The 22728-nt window shown below is 36.7% G+C and overlaps 1 protein-coding gene across 17 annotated transcripts in view; it reads right to left on the reverse strand.

Moving 5' to 3' along the window:
- Positions 1–3036: 3036 nt before the first annotated feature.
- Positions 3037–22728, reverse strand: part of LOC112567359 (CUGBP Elav-like family member 2) — a 113801-nt gene continuing 94109 nt past the window's right edge. For 5 of the 17 annotated variants that reach the window (XM_025244055.1, XM_025244053.1, XM_025244045.1 and 2 more), the window contains 6 exons: positions 22253–22369; positions 20834–21037; positions 13484–13564; positions 12756–12914; positions 12295–12463; positions 3037–7030 (listed from right to left, as the gene is read on the reverse strand). In XM_025244055.1, the coding sequence (XP_025099840.1) occupies positions 12336–12463; positions 12756–12914; positions 13484–13564; positions 20834–21037; positions 22253–22369 (689 nt within the window). In that variant the 3' untranslated portion in view covers positions 3037–7030; positions 12295–12335. The other 12 variants (XM_025244057.1, XM_025244054.1, XM_025244047.1 and 9 more) reach the window with 9 other exon arrangements.

The raw sequence follows: 22728 nt of genomic DNA on the forward strand, positions 1-22728 counted from the left end.
TAGACTGGATCCAAGTCAATATAAGTCAGTGATCTCACTTTTAACGCTTTATGCCTTTATTTAAAACATGGGGTTTTCCTCTTGAAAACCTTTATTCACGAGGTGGGGGGAGGAACTATTTCTCTCTCAGTAGGTCTGGCTGTCCCACTCTGCTCTAGCCGATGTTCACACCTGTCCTTTGGCAGCAGGTGCCAAATTGCAAAGGCTTCATCCAACGCCGATGTTTCATTTCGTTTTGTTTGTAAATAGGAGTAACGAATGTGTCATTACACTAAATAGTAACTTCTGTACTTGGTGGTCGAATCGATCGTTAGTCGTACAAGCGACATAGCTATGTTAGAGGTGTGAGCTTCGTCTGCTACGAACTGATAGCCAGAGTCGGTACAGTATAAACATGAATCTCTAACCTTGGATGGCTCGCTGACGATTTTTTCAATTAACTCCTAGAACGAGGCTACTGACAAAACAGCTTTCGGTTTAGCGAACGACGGCAATGGCTATGTCATCAGAGTCTGCGAGAGTAACAACCAAAAATAAACACCCAGGACGTGGTTTATACTGTTGCATGAAGGATGCCACTGTGCAAATGTCAAATGTTTCGGTGTAGGTTTTTATTCGCTTCCGCGGGCAGGTATATCGAAAGAGCAAGACGAATGGCGAGCGGCTCTCATTCATGCATAAGAAAGGTAATAATTATATTGTTTGCTCACTTATTCACCTCTTACTCTCCTCCTCTTCCGTGTACATGCATTTAGTTTTTGACTAAGACTTCGAAGATTGTCATGTTCACATGACCGAACATATGGCCAAACAAAAACAGTCACGTAAGACAATCACGCCGCAGAAGTCTGATGATTGCTCGCCGAGACTCGCAGCAAGAGGCAGAGCGTTGGTCTCGGCATACAGCCATCCACCTATACGTCCGTGGTATAAATGTTAGGTCGTCCACCCTACCTGTTTGTGTGTGTGTGTGCCAAACAGCAGTCCACCCCTAGAGTTGGCGTTTTTTTTATTTGGAATATATGTGAAATGTGAATTCTAAGGACATCGAGTTCCCAACGACGGCGTCCTTGTGTTTTCTTAAGCCCTTGTCGAAGTTGAGAGTTGAGCTTCGATGGCAGCGACACCCCATGTGAGTTCAAAATGTCTTCCAGCTCCGGCTGAGACGTGTAGAGAAAACTTCCATTGGTATGTTTAGCAGTGTTGTGCGACTGTATGAAACTTTTGGCTCCGTGGAAGTTCATATTTCCTTTCTTTATAAAACGGGGGTTACAGTTATTTGATTTAAGGGAGAGACTTGACCCAAAAAGCGTGTAAAAAAAAGTTTCTTCTGCATGTTTTTTTTTTCTCTAGTGATTGTGACAAGTCATGACAACAGTGCTATTTCCAAACATCTGTTTACATTCGTAAGTCTCGGCAAAGCTAACAGCTGCGCCCCGAGTTTCTGCTTTGGTCACCGTGGTGTATACTGAGAATGCTCTGATGATTTAACAAACCTCATTCGGAAGGCACAGCATTACACTTCCATCGGTGTAAAACCTATTTACAGTCTACGCAATGCAGATGATATTGATCTAGTAGAAGGCACTAACAGAACACTGAAGAAATTTTTTTTGGACAGTTTGAACGCATATGGAATGGAGATCAGCACTGACAAAAACAATGGTCATTGGGAACGGCAAATTAGATATCTATACGAATAGAGTGTATAGCTTAAATAGGTAAAGTTTTAAGTACTTGGGAGCCACCCTCTCTAAAGATGGCAGCGCCATGATGGATATCTGCATCAGAAACAGCGGCAATGGCTAGGCTGGACAAGGTCTCTATCGTGGCCTGGTCTTCTCCAAGCTAGACTATGGTTCCATCATCTGTGGGTCTGCTCGAGAGTCCTACCTCAAAATCGTGGATACTATTTCACCACCAAGGCATACGCATCTGTTTGGATGCCTTCCGCACCACTCCTGTACAAAGTTTGTACGCAGAAGCTGGTGAGCCACTACTTTCTCTCCGTCATCTGAAAATTATGCTTTCCTACGTCTGTCGCTTGAAATCCCAGCCTGGAAACCCTGCTTACTATGCCGTTTTTGGACCACAGTATGCCATTAGCACCAAAAAACCATCACCACTCCATCACTGACTTCTGGCCATGCTGGTATTCCAGGCAATGTTTGAGCAGACCAAAGCTGCATGCCAGTCTTCTGGTAAATTACACTCACTGGTGTCATCAGACTGTAAATCTTTTTTTTTGGGCTATGTTCTGTCCCTGTGGCAACACCACTAAGCATAGGACACACCTATGCCATGCAATTGCACCTCTTACAAGAACTTTCATCAATTTGTCCTTGGTATCAAGAATATTTTAGCATGGTACATAGTTTAATTTCTTGTCCTGAATTGCAGGATATCCACCAGCAGTTTGCTTTTTTTTAAAAATATACAGCAGACTCTTTGTTTCCCTTGTTTAACTAGGTCCCATCGGCAGGTATTTTTGCTTTTATAAGGATAGGGCTCTCTACCATAAGATTTAAGTTTTTTAATGTCCTGATAGTTTTTGGTTTTGATTTGTTCGTGGCATTTTGGGTTGTAACACCCCCTTTTACACTTTACTCCTTTTACATTATTCTTGCTTCTTATGTTGGTTTTTATTAAGATTTTGTGGTTATATAGCTTGAAGGATTTGTCCCTTAACATTTTAAGGTAAGATTACCTTGTTGCCGTGATATAGCCTTTGTTAATGGCATAGCGTAAAACACAATGTCCCTGAGAAGTGAATAATCGACTAGTTTTAGGCTTCTGCTACTGGCGTCCAAAACTTGGAGGCATGCAGGTTTGATACCCGCATAATGCCACATACTTCTACCAGTTAATTCAGCTGTCGGGAGTTGATACCCAAATCCTTAAAGGATCGTGGAAAATAAGGTAGCGAACCCCCAAAAAGGTTTTCCCAAAGAAAGAGAGAAGAAAAGGTTCAAAAGTGCAGGTTTACTGAAAATATGTAAACCACCTGTACAGATTTCAGCACAATATCAACATATGTCAATTTTCATTTTTTATTTAATACTTTTTTTCTTTTTTCAAAATTTCCACATAGCAAAAACCATGAATAAAACAAAAACACTAATACATAAGCCACGCCAGTGGACTTGGGATTGACAACTAAAAGAGAACAATGAAAATGAGAACAACCGAATGTGAGAAAAGGCTTTTTTCTTTAAAGAAAAAAATTTAACAGTTTCTTTGAAGGCAAAAACAAAAAATATGGATTAGATTCTTTAGTGAACAAAAGCATAGTTTTTAAAAGGACTGAAATGAGTTTTCATTGTCAAATGGTAGATGTAGTGGTCAGATAACCCTGTAGCTCTGTGACGGGCATTAACAGCTGGCGCACTGCATAGCAAAGGCCTTTTGCCCCCATATCACCACAAAAAAACCCTCACTTTGTTTCCTTTCTGCAAACAGTGAAAGTGCTATGCAAGTAAGACAGAAGATGGTTAATTTTTAAAAGCAAACGACCAGGTAACCCTGTAGCTCTTGGTAATAGGCAAACACCATCTTGCTCAGCAGCACAGCATTCGCTGGTAACTGATGACCGCCCACACCCATAATGCCAACAAACATTCCCACTGGCTACTCAACTTTCTTTGATTACTGCAAATAAGAAAATCCTATGTACCTTTTCAACACAGCATTCACAGGACACACAAATGTAGCATGCCTCTAAATGCTATGCATGTGAAAAAATTAAACTCACAGCTTGTTTCCAGGGTACAGGTACATACTGCTGATGGTCATAATGCAAAATATGATATGTATAATTTTTTTATTTGAAATTTACTGAGCAACCCACAGGTTTTGAAAAAGTACCTTTCATAATATGCAGTCTCATCCAGAGATAGCCTGCTACTTTCATTAATGCCATGCTTAGAGCTGACAGAAGCATCAGAGTTATACCAAGCACTCAGCATAAGAATCAGCAAACAAGACTGGGCTATCAGTACCCAGTTATGTACAAAAGCTTAAAGACATGGTCAACAATACTGTAGATACCATAACACCCAAAATACATTTTTTGCAGCAACACTGAAACTAATGATCATGTCAGAGCCTCTGCTTTCAATATACCAGAAAACAAGAAAGTTCATCTTGTATCCCAATGAAGACCAAACAACAGGAGGCATACACTGTGAACACATAGTCCTGAGTTTAGACTGACAAACTATGGCATGTTAGCCACAACCTGATACATTAAATTTTTCTCCTTTACATGTTTCACATGGACAATATACATAACAGATCTATGTTGGTATCTGCCTAAAATTCAATACTGATTTCCTACTTAATAAAAATTTTACAACAGCACTTTTGCAAACAATGACACAACATACAAGAACTGACAGTATGGGGTTGGAACACTGCTCTTTTTATGTATGATTTCTTCACAATGCATACAATTTTCACATTATAGCTGAGACAGAACAATGTGTCACTGCAACAGACATGAAGCACTGACATGTGGTACACAGAGCTCTGAACCATAAAACAGTCATTTTCAAGTATAAAGTTGTGATGTGGGGATTTCTTTATCCCCTCTTCATATAAAAAGATTTGCGTATCACCTTTAGAAAAAGCTTTCTCTCAACGCTCGTTCACTTTTAGATGAAAATATAACCAAGTTTAAAACTGCTGCTAATGGTGTGAATAAGACAGCATGCACTAATGATATGAATTTCACTGCAGGACAAGACACAAAAACATGATTTGGTCCCCTACACAAAGCAGACACTCCATGCTAATGCCTAGGGGAAGGCATAAGTGACTAGACTTGTCCCATGGCAGAAAATCAGATTTGCTCAAGAGTTCACCTAGTTCTCCAGTTGATTGTCAAAGCTGAGGCTTCAGACACTCTTCTTCCTTAGAAAAGCTGAGCAAAAGGAACCAACTGACATTCTTTCCACAAAGGTGTTACGTACAAACACCATTTGTGCCATGTCAACATGCTGTCAAAAGAAAAGCAACTAAAATAGGACCCATGACCGAGGAATGGGGAAAAAAAGAAGTCTGTCCACTTACCATGTCCCATCAAAGGTGATATATATGTAAACAAACATATACAATTACTTATTTCGGATTAGTAATGAATGGTGAGCTGTGCTGAGTTGTTGTCAGTGTCTAAATGTATATGAACCCTTGACAATTCTTTATTTTTTGCTTGCTTACTAAGCCAAAGTGGTTTTTAAACAGTCCATGTTTGTGGCTGAGCTATGAAGAGTTCACAAAATATTTTTCAGCTAAAAAATGTTTTGGCCTGTCTTATTTTGTGATTTGTTGCCATTGTAAATGTGAATAAGATGGAGGTAATCTAAACTACAGCAACACTTCGCAGTTTAACATAAAAACAAGTTTGACAATCTGTACAGCTAAACTTTTTTAAAAAAATGATCCAATAAAACAGTGTGTGTGATATAGAAAGAGCTCTTTGTGTACTAATAATCAACAAAACTCAAAACTACTCAAAATTCACTACTAAAATTTTTAAAAAAGTAAGAAAAGAATTTTATGGTGTTGAAAGGAGTATCAATGGTTAAGCTAGGAAAAAAAACCAAAAAACCCATACAGATTGGCCTTGGAAGTCAGACCTCAGCTGTTGTACAACAAAAACAAAATTACTACATACAAATAAAATAACTAAATAAGCTACCAAATGTCCTTAAAATTGTAGTTAGTGCACACCTGTGCTAACCAGCTATAAATTCAGATATGAAAATAAGCATATATATTTACTTGAAATCTATCTTCTGAAGTAGAATTAAAAGTCAGCCCTCAACAACATGAATCTTAGCAATCTTTTTTTAATGCAACGAAACCATTCTTTGGAGTGACTGAATTGTACTGGGGCAAAAAGGAACCAATATACAATGAAAATGAAAAACAATACTATTTTATACAACACACCATCGCCAAAATGCTGCATATGCACTTAAAACACAAAACTGCACTCTGTGTCTGTCAACATGTTGCCCAAGGTTAAGAGAAAAAGAATCCCTAATATCCCCATGGAGGATAAATTTCACAACGTTAATATTTTGATTTGTACCTTTCCACACATTTAAACAACATTAACTTCGAAAAAAAAATCCAAACTGATAACAAAACACAGCAAACAGTGATAACCGACAAAAGAAAACAAATTAGAAAGCCGCCTGTATGTGCTCAAAGAAGAGAAGCATATGTTTTCTAAATCTTTTCTCTTCATGTTATGTTTACACACTGGTGAAGCATGTATCACTGCTTTGGTGTATGTGTTGACAATGACTACCAGACATCGTTCACTAAGCTTTGATATTTTAAAACTCAACTCACAATGGAGCATCCTGCTCTCCATCAATTATATTATCCGAGTATGGAGTGTGTTACAATCAAGTACGTCCCAAGTACCAACTTCCACAGAGTAATATCAAATTCAGCTTACTCTGGGATGTGTATGTACAAAATTTCACAGCAGAAACAACATTGGATCATAGCAAAAAGCCAAGATTTATTGAGAATCTCCCAACATAAACGTCACTACCACAGAGCACACAGGATGATTTCCACCTCTAGTTTTAATATTCTCTTGGCATTCATAAGCCCAAATTTTTACAGGATTGGCAAAAGGGAGGGGTAGGTAACAATATGTGATAAGCAACTGAGCTTTCCTCAGATGTGTGCACGTGGTCAGCTGGCACTGTTGGTAAAATCTGAAGACACCAGGTTTCTTCAGAACAAAGTGACTTATGGAGGCCCAATCCCTACCCCAAATGCTTACCCTGCCTTCTCCTGTGCTGCTTTCATCTTTTTTTCGTTCTTTCTTTAACTAAAACAAAAAGTCTTTTAAATGAATGTGATGGATGACAGAATCAGTATGCGACGATGTTCACATACAACACAGGAGTCACTGAGCTTGTTTCTATGTTTCTTTTTTCGTGACACACAAGGACGCACGACGCACGCCACACTGACATGGGGGAGACGCCACACGCCATGGTGTCATCTACAAAGACAGAAGCAAAAAGGAATAAAAAAATTGATATAAAATTATGAAGAAAATACGGTCTTGGTTTGGTTTGTTTTTTGGTCAGATTTGTATGTTAGTGAAGCGTGCAGTGACGCATAAGATTATTATAAGAATTGCTTATTTTGTAACGAGTGGGTTAAAAAAAAACAAACTGAAAACGTCTAAGAACATTCTGAAAACATGGTGAGAACAGCATGGTTTCCAACTAAAGTATGGAAGGTCAATGAAGAATGTAATATGCAAATGAAAATCTATTTTACAGCCTTAAATTACTCTTAAACACTTTTTAGATCTATAAACTAGATGTGTTCCAGTACTTTAAAAATACCCACAAAAATCCTTAGCAAGCAATGAGCATTTGACATTAATGATCATGAAGTGAATGTACCACTGACTATGTAGGACTTATATGCAATAAAAAGTCATTACAAGCTAACAAACAAGGAAATAAAAGAGAAGACTTATTTAACGATTGGGTTTTAAGTGCAAATGGGTAGTATCAGCACAGGGGGATATGAACAGTCAAAGATTGAAATCACAACAAATACACAATATCCATATAGTTTAAAACCATGGGTAGACATTGGTATGACGATTACCCCCTTGTCAGAAAAAGCGATTAAAAATTATTGATTCTCAATTTGTAAGTTAGTAAGCCTGTGACAAAGGTCTGAAAGGAAATATTGTCCTTTACAAAAGCTTTTAAATATTAATAAATTTATTTACTTTTATGTGATTTAATGGAAAAGTTGTATAATTTGTCATCATTAAACTACATATCACTTGCCATTTCTGAATTCTATTATGTGTCATCTGGAATGTCACAGAGTACAGACTGAGTTAAGCTGAGGATTCACCTATCCAGACATCAAACAGGCCACAAATTTTGCTTGCCAAGAAGAGGGACTATAGCAATGCATTAAAATGTAAAATGTGTTAAAAAACTGTTGCACAGATTGTAGGTCTATGCATTAAATTGTAAAATGAATTATAAATGTGTTTCATGAATTCAAGATTTATCATGACTTGAATAAGCAAGAATCCTGACTGTTCAAGATAAAAATTTAGTAAAAGACCATGCCTGATGTGAAAGTTAAAAGTTAATGGGTAAACATCACTGATAATGTGATCCAGCACAATGATACTACTAAAGTGTGGTCATGAAATCAGCTCAGAAAAACACAGAAAGGTAGCATGTAAGGTAAAATGATGCCATTTTTAATAGCTTTATGAACCCATTTTAAGTCCTTACCATGTATTTAGCCGACACTCAAGGCCTACATTATAGCTCCATAGTGCACATGTACAAAATGCTATTATATTCTTATAAAAATATTAACACAAAAGGCAGAAAAATAACAACAGTTACTATAAACTCTAATTCAAGCATTTCCGCACAATATGATCTTTCTCAGACCATGAAAGAAAATTTTCTACATTCTGTTAAATTTCCCTCAAAACACTCTTCTCAATGCAAAAATAGTGCCACGCAAGATAATACATTAGTTACTGCCCGTTATGCCGGTCGGCACGTAGGGCAGCAAGATAATACATGCCATACAGCAAAGAAAGCTTTTAAGCTCTTAAAGACACTTCATTCACCCAATGAGCTAGAAAGTGTAAAAGACAGCATCATCAACAACTCTTATAAGAAGATCTACTTTTATCAACATCAAGACAATTCATTAAATTAGGTAGGAACGAAGCAAATGGCTGACCATTGAAAGGAGGGTAAAGTGGAAATTAAAGAAGATACCGATCATACTGCCTCTCAAGTAAATGATCACACTGAAATCAATGAACCATAAGATGTTCCCAACTCAGCTGATAGAGCAGCTGAAGGAGTTCCTTCTCAGTCAAGTTTTGTTTCTTTGTACTACAACGCAACTAAAGGTGCTACCTTGTGAAGAGTGTCATAATAATACTTGAGTTTGTAAAACACACTTTCGTGAGTGGATGTGATGCACAGTCTACAACAGACCATCAGTCAGCCACACAAGAAATACCAGTGTTAGCAAATGAATTAACCCATGGCAAACAATAATCAAATGCATGGGTATAGATGAAGGAGTGAGCAGAACAGTATGATTGATTATGCACATTTTTTAAAAAGGTAAGTTCTGAGGCCAGATTAGAAAGCTTGTAGAAACACTTTAAAAGAGCAGAGAAATTCAAACAGTGAGGTATAAGAAAAGGAAAAGGAGCACCTGCTTTTCTCCTGTCTGATGTGTGGCACAGATAAGAGGCAAATAGGAGTAAACAGAATGAGGCACCTTAAAAGTAGCAGGCAAAGATGTGATGCCTACAACAATTACAGGGTGTGACCAGTTATGCAGAACCAGTTGATTTATACTGTTTAAGAAAAGTTATGCCCTTCACCTTAATGGCTGCAAGGGGCTCTCTCTCTGTGCCTTTTCTGCACGAGTTAATGTTGCTTTTTAAGCACATAGTTTATCAAGCCTTATGTTGTGATCTTTACTTTTATCCCAAGTGGATATCCTTCTCAGTCTCTTCTTTGCTTTTGTGCACGTCAACTGCAAGATAACCTTAGTGTAAAATCTTCTCTCAACCATGGCAACTGATCTATGGAAAGATCTAAGGGCTCTGCAGGCATAAGTGCTGTGATGGAATTGCCTACATTTATACCAAAGTGACTCTTGGTTGGTCTTTTTGAGAATATGCCACTACATAGTTTCACAGTGACATGGTTATCAAGAAATATGTAGATTGTTCAAACACAGTGGTACGATATTTCTGGGTTTTTTTTCCCCTTCTCAGCAACTCAACTTCTGGTTCAGTGGTGTGAAAAGCCACAGTAAAGATCTACTATAAATAAACTTAGGGTGAGTTTGAGGACTTCAAATTATTGCAATTTTGCATCTCAATGGTTGTGCAGTGCCAAAAGGACAATCTGGTCATGACTTACTGCACATAGTAAAATCCCTGGTGACCTATTTGAAGCAATTACGCTTATATATATATTTTATTTCTACACCCATCTTTTTCTGAATGCTGATGTTTACAAATATAATTAAAACAGGGATAACTAACCTGATGCCATGGTCCACCATAGTAAATCAACCATGTTATAAGTTTCATGTTTACTACACTGCAATTCAGTAATTAAGCACAAATCACCTCCTACTTTGAATTATGACATGCAATTAATTCAATGCTGAAAATATGCTATAAATGTTTAAAAGAAAAAAAAAAGTGAGCAAGTGCATGTTTATTTTCAAATGGAAAAGCACTTGACAGTTACCATATAATTTATTGTAGTAAAATAGTTCTCAAAGTTTATAAATATACAAAATGCTAAATGCATATTAGTTTAAATACACTATCATGCAAAATGCACAGGCAACTGCTTAGTTTTACGGCAAAAGCTGAAGTATTTGAGTTGCAGGCCATTTATAAAGATTTCCACAAGCTATCAGGCCAGGTAGATCAAAGAGTTTTAGATATTTGTATAAGAAATCTGGCAACATTCTGAAATTAAAAGAAAAAAAAAACCTACATAAGGCTGAAACACATTTTCCCTTATTAGTCATACAAAAGTATTAAATTTATAACTTACAATTTATATTTTTACGGAACAATTTTGATTTTATTGTCAAAATTCACAACCACATACTTTTCGGGCATTTTCAAGACAATTACTTATTAAAGAACTGTTTAAAAAACATCTCTTTTGGTTAAATGTTCTACTGTACTAAATACATTTAGTATTTCTATTGAAAATTCAAGTTTGAAAAAAAATTGTTTACTTACAACTGTGTATATACTACATTCATTTCCAAACTAAAACTGTCAGATTACAAGGAAATGTTTTTATTTGCAATGTTCTATAATTGATCTTTTGTCACAGGCTCATGGCTAACAATGTTTTTATAGCTCATAGCTAACAGACTTCAGTTTGAAGTAGTTAGCAAACACTTTCCATAAAATCTGCAGGATAGAAAGGCAACAGCTGCCATGTGTCTATTTTAAGCTAAACAATGTCTACTCACGACAACACACAACCAAATAACCACATAATCAGCTTTAAAATGCATTCAGTACTAAATGCACACCTCCAAAAGCAACAATTTTAGTTTTTGGCCTTAAAATCAAGACCTGCCAACCCTGACAATCTCTAGCCTATTTAATACATACAATATTCTGAGTCAGAAAAATATGGGTTCTATTGATAAATTTATAACATGTTCCTAGTCACTAGATCTCTATATGAAAACTTCCAAAAAAGCCCTTCGAGGTATTCTTTGGCATTTCTCAGAAAAGGCAGTGCAAGGCAATTATTCAATAAGGAAGAACTTAGTGCTGGTGCTACACCCTTGAAAAAAGAAACGGTAAAGTCTTTTCTCATTGCAGTGGATCACATATGCAATTTCTTTTTAATATTGCTCCTTGAAAACAAAGACATGATACTGCACAACTTTCTAGAATGACCTGTCCCTCTGCCCACACTTCAGTAACATGGCTCTTCATATCAGTCACTGTTCCTATACTACCAGGCCAACCGATGAATAACCCAATGGTCTTCAAGCCCCTCTTGCTCCCCTTTCTTTGACGTTGGGTTTCTGTTGGCCACACCACACTCCTGCCTTCCTTCTGTAGGTAGCATTTCTGCAGGGTGTACTCAAGCATTTGGTATTCTAGGCCGCAGACACAGAGTATAATGCACAGTCAAAATTTTCTGGGACGGGAAAGGTAGGGATGGCTAGAAAAATTTGATAAAAAAAAAGTGAAGTTGGCAGGTCTGAATGAGAATAAAATGTAAAACTCAAGCTTATATTAGATTTGAAAGTGAGCATTTCTTAGCTACATCATTAGCATTTCTTGCTATTGCAATACACATGCAAGAACCCAATGCCTGTTCTCAGAACAATGGTGGAGAGCTCATACTTGCCAGGAATACTGAAGATTTTGAACCTTATGAACATGGGTTCATGGCTATTGACTGAACTTTCAAAAATTGCTTATTCAGCGCTTAAATAATGTGCCCAGACTTGTCCTGATCTGTCAAAGAATGAACTCTCCAAATGACTGGTGACCATGGTCATCTAAAGGCAAAAACCATGTTCAAAAAAAAAAAAAAAAAAATTACTTCAATTTTCAGGCTCATAAATTGTTTCTCTTTTAAGTGTCCCTCTCAGTGTGTACAGTTAAATCTTCTTTTTTAGTGGTCAGTTTCCAGACCTGCATTATAGGATACTGCCCAGTAAACCATATAAACTTACCTTGCAAGGCCAGGCTATGGAATACAGAAACTGATCCAAGTCTAATATGGTTTGCTGTCATTCTTTGGTCTTTTTAGCTGCACCTTGAGACGTTTCATTCCAATCTGAAATCCATTCATGGAAGTGATGGCTGACTGAGCTGCCATTGGGCTGTCATAGCTGACAAACCCTGCAAGAAAACAATTATAGGTATGCTGCGATGAATAAAAGCATAGTATGAGCTATGAAGATACAAAAGATAAAGTGACAGGCTTGTCTGTATCCATGTTTACAAAATTTGTGCTCCATTAAAGTCATTTCAAACTAAGCTTAACTGAGCTTATAGAGTATAAGGTTAATTCTTTTGTGTGGTATATGAAGATTTGTTACTTTAGTCAGAAATGTGGGATCAAAACATGCCGACCTTAAAGCAAGCTTTGAAAAATATTAGATTATGCCAATCTTATTCAAGAAACACATACCAAAGCACTTGCTGAGATTGGTCTGCTTGTCAATGAAGACTTTGGCAGAAACAACATTGCCAAAGGGAGCAAACATCTGCATGAGATCATGGTCCCCAAATTCCTGGGGCAGGTGGTATATGAACAGGTTGGCGCCATCAGGACCTGAGGGGCGGGTGCCAGTAAGCCAGAAATGATATACACAACTTAGAGCACGTGTAACACAGACAAAATATAAAAACAGACTTGACTACAAGTAAGAAAACAAAACAAAAAAACCCCCACGTTACAGTCATTTCAATTACAGTACACAATTAGATTTAATAAGTGCAATGTACAAATAACACAAAAGCTTTCAAATAACACACTACACTCTCATGGCAATAATATAAAACATACTTAAATTTCAAAAGGCATCAAATGCTAAACTGAATGTATTTTTTTAAAAGTTAAAATGCTCCTTTAAGCACATTTATAATAAAATATTGCTTTTAGAATCTGAACATACATAACATTCTAATTAACAAACATTAGTCAATACACAGTGATCAAAACTGATGGCACACATTACAAATGCTATCCATCTGGTATTAAGGAAATTTTATTCTTGAGGGGGTTGGTGGAGCACATTTTGCCTTGCTCTCCACACCACACACAGTAGCATCAACCCCCTCAATGACTGCCCTTCTATTTTTCACCTTCAACTCCAAACCCCTTTCTTATTATTAAAAGCAAGGGTCTTCACTGACCCTCTGTTTGCTTGCCTGCTTGAGTGCTGGCATTAGCTTGCTGCATCTGTGCTTGTGCATTAAATGCATTCGGGAATGATGCTGTTTAAAAAAAAAAAAAAAAGGAAAAGATTAATAAGCCAGATAAAAGAGAAAATGAAAGACACATTTTACTATTAACTCACTAAACATTTTAACTCTCAGACTGGTAAAAAACACGGTCACAGAAAGACTATTTGAAAGTAATATTTAATGACAAAAATATTTATTTTTAAATTTCATCCTTGAAGTATGTGTGAAAGCTTAATTCATAGTGCCAAGATAAGCTAATTTAGAATCGAATAATACCATAGATGGTAACAATTTAAGTGTATCCTATGCAGCTAACAAATCTGTACAAATTGTTCAGAACATCAATATTTATCACTAAACATTGCATAAATGGTAGAACACTAGAAACATAGCCCAACAGCAGATTTTATTTTTAAACAATAGCCAATATGTAGCAATACTATCTATCCAGGCAATTAAATGAGTGCACCATGGGGGTGAGGAATACAGGTAAAAGATGATTAAAAATAGTATTTTGCTTTTTTTCCCAAGGTGGTAAAGAAAATGTTTATCTATTATTAAAAGCATTGAATAACTACATCAAAATTTTTACAGTGCAAAGAAGAGTACCTTACAGGCTGGGGGAAAAAGCATTAGTTGTCCCCCCCCCCAAAAAAAAAGGGGGGGGGGCTAAGGAGAGACCAAAAACTGACAACTTGCAAGTATGTTAGACTGTATTTTAAAACAGTCACACCAAATAAAATAACATCAAACATTGCAGATTCCAATGTCAAAAGTCACAGAATAACTGCTATGTGTACTGCAGAATTCAAAGGAAGGACTCCTATGTTCAAGCCCTAACCTCAGACATCAGCAGATACCCTAGGGATACCTGGCTATATTTAGAAAAATATGTGCATATATATATACCTATATTAAAGCTAGCTTATAGACCTCTGGGACAAAATGCCACACCAATTTCTCAAAAATAAACTACTTGCATGCACAATAGTTCTTTCCTAAAAAACTTTAGTTGGGTGGGAAAACTTGAAATTTATTTAGTAGAGAGCATTCGAATTTAAGGCAAGTCACGACATCAAATTAATTCATATTTTGTTATCTGCAACCTCCTTGACTGAAAATTTTATGCGATTATTACAACATGCTCAGTGAAAGGTATCTAAGATAGGATATAACAAAACTGTTAATTGCTTGCAACTCTGAAAAGATATATATAGACGAACAATTCCCAAAAATTGTTTAGGAATCATTACCAAAGACCAATACAGCACCCGAATCAAAAGTATTTTGCAGTTACTTTTATGACTGCCATTTTATGTGCCATCTTCTAGTTTGATAGGATGAAAAAAACACACAGACCTGAGAGAATCAAATCGAAACAAGCATGAGCATTTCATTCCTAGCAGTCTGGACTTCAGGAAAATCTGTACCAGATATGTCATATCAGAGCCAAAGTTCGAGGTCTTGCAACCAACTGAATACAAGCACCAAAACTAACCCCCGAGATAATCCAAAAATCCTACCTCTGAAGCACCTAAACTGAAATCTACAAAGAGGAATGTCAGACATAGAGCAACTATCTCTTTTCCATTTTATCTGAAAACTAAAACTCCAACCAAAGAGCTAAACACCATGCTCTATCTACTGCAGTCCACTAAGTACTTGGTAACAAGAAAAATACTGTGCTCTATTTTCCTTCCAAACATCAGGAAATGTACGTCGCTTCTCAAAGACAAATCCATATATGATTTCTATCAAAATGACAAACATTTGCAAAGCATGCTGGCTTTTATCTGTCCCATGACTAAAACATATAATCATCTCATTTCAAAGCCAGCACTGCTGCTATAGGTGTGATGTAAGTATCCAACTAATGTTTGGCATTTCGTAATTACAACTGTTGTAACATCATACACAAACACAAAGGCCAAATCTCCTGATTTTTTTCCTGCGGCCATTGCCAGGGTTCCCAGGGATCAGGGATGGTGCCAAAAAAGGACCTTAAAAGGACCTTTCATGCATTCGAAAGGACCTAAGTGACAGTCATCAATGCTTAAGTTTTTCTCTTGTGTGGTCGGAAAGATGTCATTATTTATGAATCTGTGTCTTCTCTATGTTCTCAAATACATGTATTTCTAGTAATAATAATCAAAGAGTTAATTTTGATGCCTGTCTGCCATATTTAGATTAGATAACTTAAAAAGTGTCCTTAGCGCGCTGATAACATACACCGTTAATGTTCCAAGTTTTCTTAGAAATCTAAGTAATAATAATTACAAACCTGAAAGCCATTCTTTGGTGTAATACAAAAGTCAGTTCACGTGTCTCTCTCTCGCACACACACTCTAATGGGAAGAGAGAAGTAGAAATAGAGCTATGCACAGTAGTACTAGAAGATCAAAGTTCAAGAAAGAGTAAGTTTCTAAAGAACTTTTGAAAAAAAGAGCGTTTTTTGCGAATACGGAAGGGCAACTAGTGTTGTACAGATGTGTAGACCAAAACATTTTCTTGTGACTACAAGGAATGCCAAGGCTTGGAGGATCAGATGAGGAATGAAAAGAGTGTGATCCTAATGCTAAACCAAAGATGGAATGAGTCGAAACTGTCAAGCATTACAGCCATTTATTTTTAACCTTGAGATATTATTTAAGCATTCTATTACACATACATGTAACACATGCAACATATTACATAAACAGCATGATATACTATACACATAAGATTAAGATTACAAATGACAAAGCAATCCATCTACTATAAGCAAAATTTCATTGATGAAATTCAATTCTTTGTCACCCCTACAGCTTTACCAATACTAAACAATACAATTTCTACACAACCTAATTTCCTCTAAATAGTTCTGGTTTTTAACATGTTCCATAGCATACATGTACAGAATTGTGCAGGCTTATTTAAACTGAAATAAACATTAATTCTGAATGTCACAATTCAACACCTTTAATTTCTCCTGTAATCTATCAATGTCTGACTGAATCTTTGTTATCTCCTTCTTCTTGTCTTTGGCTAACAAACGCATGTTGTAGATCTTTCAATAAGTGAAAAACTTTTTTGCTCTTCAGCCTGGAAACTATGTCTGTCAGCCAGTTCCAGCAGGTGTCGTTCTTCCACTGGTGGTCTTTAGCCTTTTTTGTGAGTATTACCAGCTCATCTCCTAATCTCTTTCTGTGGACCTGCTTTTCTTCTGTTTCCTTCTGCTGCTTCTGCTCAGAGAGGTAACGTTCATACCTGCCATAGGCACTAGAAGCGGATATCATCAGTGTTTGGAGATCTCAACATTTTCCACCCCTCCCACACTGTGAATATGATCAAGAATTACTCTGCGTGCTTTTAGTGCAGTCTGACTAAGATTGTCAGCTACTGTTTCTTTGTTGAATGAAAATCCTCTTTCCACTGTAGCTTGACCATGAGAGAGTAGGAGTAACTGTCTGACAACAGACCACAACACCTGAAACTCTGCTTTTCCAGCAAGGGCATCATAAAACCACTATCCAGTCTTTGTGTCATAGGGTCAAAAGCCTTACTACCACACTCACCTGCAGAACTGTCAAGAAATTACGGAACTCTGACAATACCTTGTCACAAGTCACATCATCAAACCTTTTCACACCTTGCAATACAACAAAACCTTTTTCATTTTTTGTATTGATTTGTCTTTTTCCCCCATGGTCTTTGGGTTTAAGAAAGTTATGTTTCTCACTAGGTGTACTTCAGTGGAGATTTATCCTGCAATTTTAGAACTGCTTTCAAAAATCTCTGCATTCAGCTCTGAAAGGCCATGAGAGTTCCATCGTTTACTGATGACTGTTCTTAGCTACAGCCAGTAGTCTATCAACCCTGAAGCCAAGTTCGATCATGCTCAGATTGACATGGTTAGAACTGTTGCATATATCAACCTGCACAAGTTGGAGGGCAGTTTCACATTTTATTAAGTACATTTGACTTGATAAATTTGTGCATCAGATTTTTCATAATGTCATGTAAGTCTAAACAAAGGAAAGGAAGAAGAGGCTGATCAGCTTGGTATTTTCTCAAAAAAGGTTCAAGTATACTGGCAATTAAACTAAAGAAAGCCAGACGACATGAAAGCAAAGGGGTAGATAAGACTCCAGCTTTTACAATATCAAAAGATTTGTTCTTTGGCAATGTTATTTTTTCTCCATTGCAGCTTTGACAAATTTTTCCAAGTATGAAGCATAACAATTGCTTTTTCAGCAACAGAATTGTTTTCAAGCCATCGGTGAGCACAGAACTTGGCTGGAAAAGATGTGGAACCAGTTACTTTTATATAATCTTCTCTTCTGGCTGGGCTGTCTCTGAACAAGATATAAGCAGATGTAAGAAAATGACTCAAGCTCCCATTGAGAAGCCTCGCACCCACGCCTAAATGCATTGTGCATAACATGGAGTCCACAGCTGCCCACATTTAACAAACCAACATTGTGATTGGTAATCATGTCGTTATTAATTTTCTCAAGAAGTTTAGTTTACAGAAGGTCCATCCATAGAAATTGAATAAATTAGCTTGCTTGAAGTTTGATTCACTAATTACCTTACTGAACTTTTGTGAAGGTCTATGGCCGCGGAATGACCCAAAAATTCCGAGGTCAGGTAATGAGTCCTTACAGCATTGTCACTCCAGTAACGAACATGGAAATCCAGCTGTTTAGTTTGAGTCTTATGGTTAGAAGATTCATCAACAAAAGAACATACTCAGGCGACGAATTTACACAGTCCAGAAGCAATTTCGAAAAGTGAGGAGCAAGCCCAAATGAAGTTAGATAACTGGCTTTGTTTTGACCGCACTTAAATTCTGCAGCTACTTGGCTGTCTGGGAACATAAGTCGAAACAGTTCAGCAGACTTTTTCAGCAGATCTGAAACTGTAGTGTGATTCCACAATCTTGAGAGTCCACAGGATCTCTGCCTTCAATCGTTCATTGCTCATCACGAAAACCTATTCAAAGAAAACATTTAAGTTACCATTATGTCTGTAAACATTATTTCTGTCTGAATAAAAGACAGGTTTCAAAAAGCAATATTAATGACATGATAATATAAATAATACTAAACTAAGTTAAAAGTATAAAGATGCAGCATAGTTGAAAATGAAAGTTATTTTCAGCTAACTGATTTAGCTTTAATGTTAAATTGTTTGATTTTAAAAATCCAAAAAATAATGTATTTCTGTAAAATAGGATAATAAGCATACATTATTAATATACTTTCTTTTTAATCTTTCCTGATCAGATGCCCAAAATTCAGATCAATTTTCTGCAGCAAAGCTGTAGTAAGATTCGTGATTGTATAAAACTCTATTTGTAGTTCGAATCATGAGAAATGAAAATCTCAACTTTTTAATTTAAATAATTCTTTGCTATTTACTGATCTTTAAGCTATTGGCTCACCGTAAATTAGACGATAGGCTAATAAAGAGTGGAAAAAAAACCGCAAAATGTTATGCACGCTTTAATTTAATGTGTTTTTTAAGTACCCACATCGTTAACTAAATGAATCGCTAAAGATAAATAATTGTCAACTTACTGGAACACACTTGCAGAGCTGGTCGGTGCCGTCTGATTTGAGCGGGCTGTGGATGTTCTCGATGACGAAAGTAATCAGTTACACAAAATGCGCGCATCTTCAGAAATACTTTTATTTGCCTTTGGTGTCTTTCGGTAACCATGTGCTGTTTCAGAACACTTTCGCCCATTGATGAAAGATTCAGAGATATTTTGCAGGCAGCACATCGTCCAAATGTTTATTGCTCGAGTCTTTTATTAACCATCTTTATACTTTGTCTTCCTTTAGCCACTTCTCCTGAAAAGAGCACTTCCCCGGCATCTTTCAAATTGTTAAGCAGACAAAGAAATGTGGTCGACACGACGAGAGTGAACTCGCGAAAGCCGAAACGGACGTTCCCGCCGCGAGCGAGACTGGGTAGTCATGTGATTAAAATAGCAATGCAGCGAAAAAATCGTCCCGGTATTTTGCGCCAAAGTCTACTCCGAAAATAAATTTGTTGTAATATTTTATCGATAAAAGGACTTAAAAGGTCACAGAGAAAATGTAAGGACCTGTGTGAGAATTTGAAAGGACCGCATGGCAAATAAAAGGACTTAAAAAGGCCTTTTGGCGAAAATTCAATATAAAAGGACTTAAAAGGACCTTGCAAGGACCTGGGAACCCTGATTGCCTATAGTATTGTATATCTCAAGGAAAATTCTTAAGGCAGTGAAGACGACTTCTGATTAACTTTATTAATATTATGTGTACTCTCATGGGTGGTAGGAATTGTGTCTATTAAGAACACCATGGGAATCCTTACATGGAAGCTTCTGCAACCTATGACATGACTCTGTTCCACAAAAGAACTATGCTGCTATGTCAAATATAGTCTTTTTTTTAAAATAGAGCTAAATCATCAAACTACCATCTTTAATTATAAATTATTCACATTTTCTACAGAGGATGTGTTGAAGTACAATTCCATTTGTCTCAAACTGACTAAAATTTCTGGTCCGAAACACTCCACCACCCCCTCACCTGTTTTACCTCACCTCAAACAAGGTATCTTTACTTTATTAGTTACTTTATTATTGATATAATTTCCAAAACTGTTAATGACAATATTTACATACAAACTTCTGTTTGGTCTAAAACCAAAAGGATTTAGTTCACCACACATACATTTGCATTTATCCTCAAAGCTGTCAACCAAGTAAACAAAAAAGCTTCCCAATGATGTTATTTATGAAGTTTTACAGACTGAATCCTAATTCCTTTTCTGGTACTGAAGAGAGCCAACCTACTATGAGTTATTGTGGGTAGTTCATGAATGGTTCTTAGTGTTTTAAGTGCAAAACTACTCAGAAGCGATTTGTATACTTTTAGTCTTTGTATTCATGGTCATTACTTTCCTTCATTAGTTGGTAAACATCTTGGTGAGTGAGGTACTATAGCCATCCCAATAATGTAACTGTTTTATCTTAGACACCTGCATTAGAATTTAAAGGGGAAAAAAAAACAACCAAACAAACAAAAGTTGAAGGATTCTTATGTTGCTATACCATAAATTATTCAGTGTGGCATGTGCAATGGCAGAATATATACACTGCTGACTTATCAAGGGAGTGGTGAAGGGAATAATTTTAAAAAAAAGAGTAACAGACCACCACCAGATGTGTGTGACACAGCACAATTGTTTGGATGGAGAGGGCAAACAAGCAGTTTTAGACTAGTAATAAAAACAAAGGGGACTAAAGAATAAACAAACTTTTACCTTGATTGATTAAACCAGACAAACCTGCATATTGCTGGATGCCAGAGTATGCCTGACTGAGAGCATCCATGCCTGCAGAGTTCGTGGAACCAAAACCATTCATGTTGCTGGAAAGACCCGAGCCCATGTTGTTGCTACCACCCAGATTTTGTAGCCCTGCAGTGCCAACACCTGTGCCTGATGCTGGAACACAAACACGATTTCCTATATTTGTCATAAGAGAGGCCGTTCTATAAAACAGGACATACAAGGATAATGCTATTCATTCATGCTATTTGTTCTTCAGGATGTCAAACCGTCACTATGCCCGAAAACATGACGATCATGTGCTACTGGAACATTTAACTTATAAATCTGGTTTAACTAGTACACATCCAATTTTTCTAATATACATATTAAACACTTCTATCATGACAAAACTGTTTTAATAAATTTTCCATTTTTTAACATTATCTATAATGTTTACATATAGAACTAAAACTAAAATTTTTTTTCCTTGATATTGAAAGACAGCTTACGCCTTCTTTGCATCCAGATTTCTCAAAATTATCAAAACAAGTCTTGGTTTATCCTTACTTGCAGTTTATGGACTGGTGTGGATGTTTAAATGTCAATTGGTTAAATAATTTTATCGTATAAACAGTCATGGTGATCAGTCTCACCATCTCCAAATGCACAATTAACATTTGACAAGGAATAAAAATCCATTATGACTTCTGGACTTGGAATAGAACAGCAGAGAGCAAGGCAAAGGACATCAGAACCCCATGGGCCCAACCAAATGGGGGGGAGGGCTGCCCAAAACTGGGTTCGCTGGCGAGGTGTTGTTGCACCCCTATGCTCCCAGAGGAGTAACAATTATGATCTATCCTTCACCATGAATTTACCTGCCGTACAACCAAATGATTAAACCAAAAGAAAAAGCCTTTAAAAAAGTATCACAAATAAATAGTATGTCATACTAAATAAAAGGGGTTCATATGATCTTCAATAAGAACAACGAGAGCAGAAGGATGTTAGTGTCAGATTTTCATGACTATTAGATGGATTTAGATGGTTTTGACATTTTTCTTTTCTCTTTCTAATGGTGCAAAAGTCTTGTGTTCATCTTGTAGTTTATGTAGACATGGACCGCATCCATCAACACAAAAGGGTAATTATGAAATACATTAATCTTGACATCTTAATAAAATGACCTTGATGTAAGCCACTTGATATCCCTTATTTCAAGACCATAGACTTCAACAGTAAAGTTCCAACCACTTGTGCCTGTTTTGCCCGAAACAAAATTTATATGAATATTTAATGCCATCCACATTGCAAAGAGTTGGGTGACCATGGCTTTTGTTATAATACTATGCTGTATCCAATGATAGGTGAAAAAGAGGACATACAAGTTTACACACGAAAGCTACTTACTGTTCATCATACCAGATGCACCTGAGGCACTGTTATTTGCAAGCTGTCCAAAGGGCATATTCTGGGCTCCCAGGCCACCCATATTTTGGCCACTTAAGGCATTTAAGGCTGCCGCTGCTGCAAAATTAAAAAGGTTTCTAAAAATAGCATAAAATGAAAGTTTATGAATGATGGCCAGTCACACAGAAAAAGAGAGAGAGGAGGAAAAAGAGATGAAATAAAAACACAAAAAAAGCAAAACATTTGTACCAAATTCTGCCAGGAATGGCACTTGTTTTCTGATAGGTTTAGCACTGAGCAGCAAATGACACAATGAGTAGCGTTTACTACAAGTAATCACTAACTGCTTAAAAATGCCAAAACAATACTACAATCTTCCAGGAGATCTATAGAAATCCTACAACAGGTTCATAAGTTAACTTGTCACAGTTTGCTTAAGCATATGCAGTTAAAAAAAAAAAAAACCATGTGAAGGT

This window comes from Pomacea canaliculata, linkage group LG6, assembly GCF_003073045.1.
Source record: "Pomacea canaliculata isolate SZHN2017 linkage group LG6, ASM307304v1, whole genome shotgun sequence".
In the NCBI taxonomy this organism is placed as follows: domain Eukaryota; kingdom Metazoa; phylum Mollusca; class Gastropoda; order Architaenioglossa; family Ampullariidae; genus Pomacea; species Pomacea canaliculata.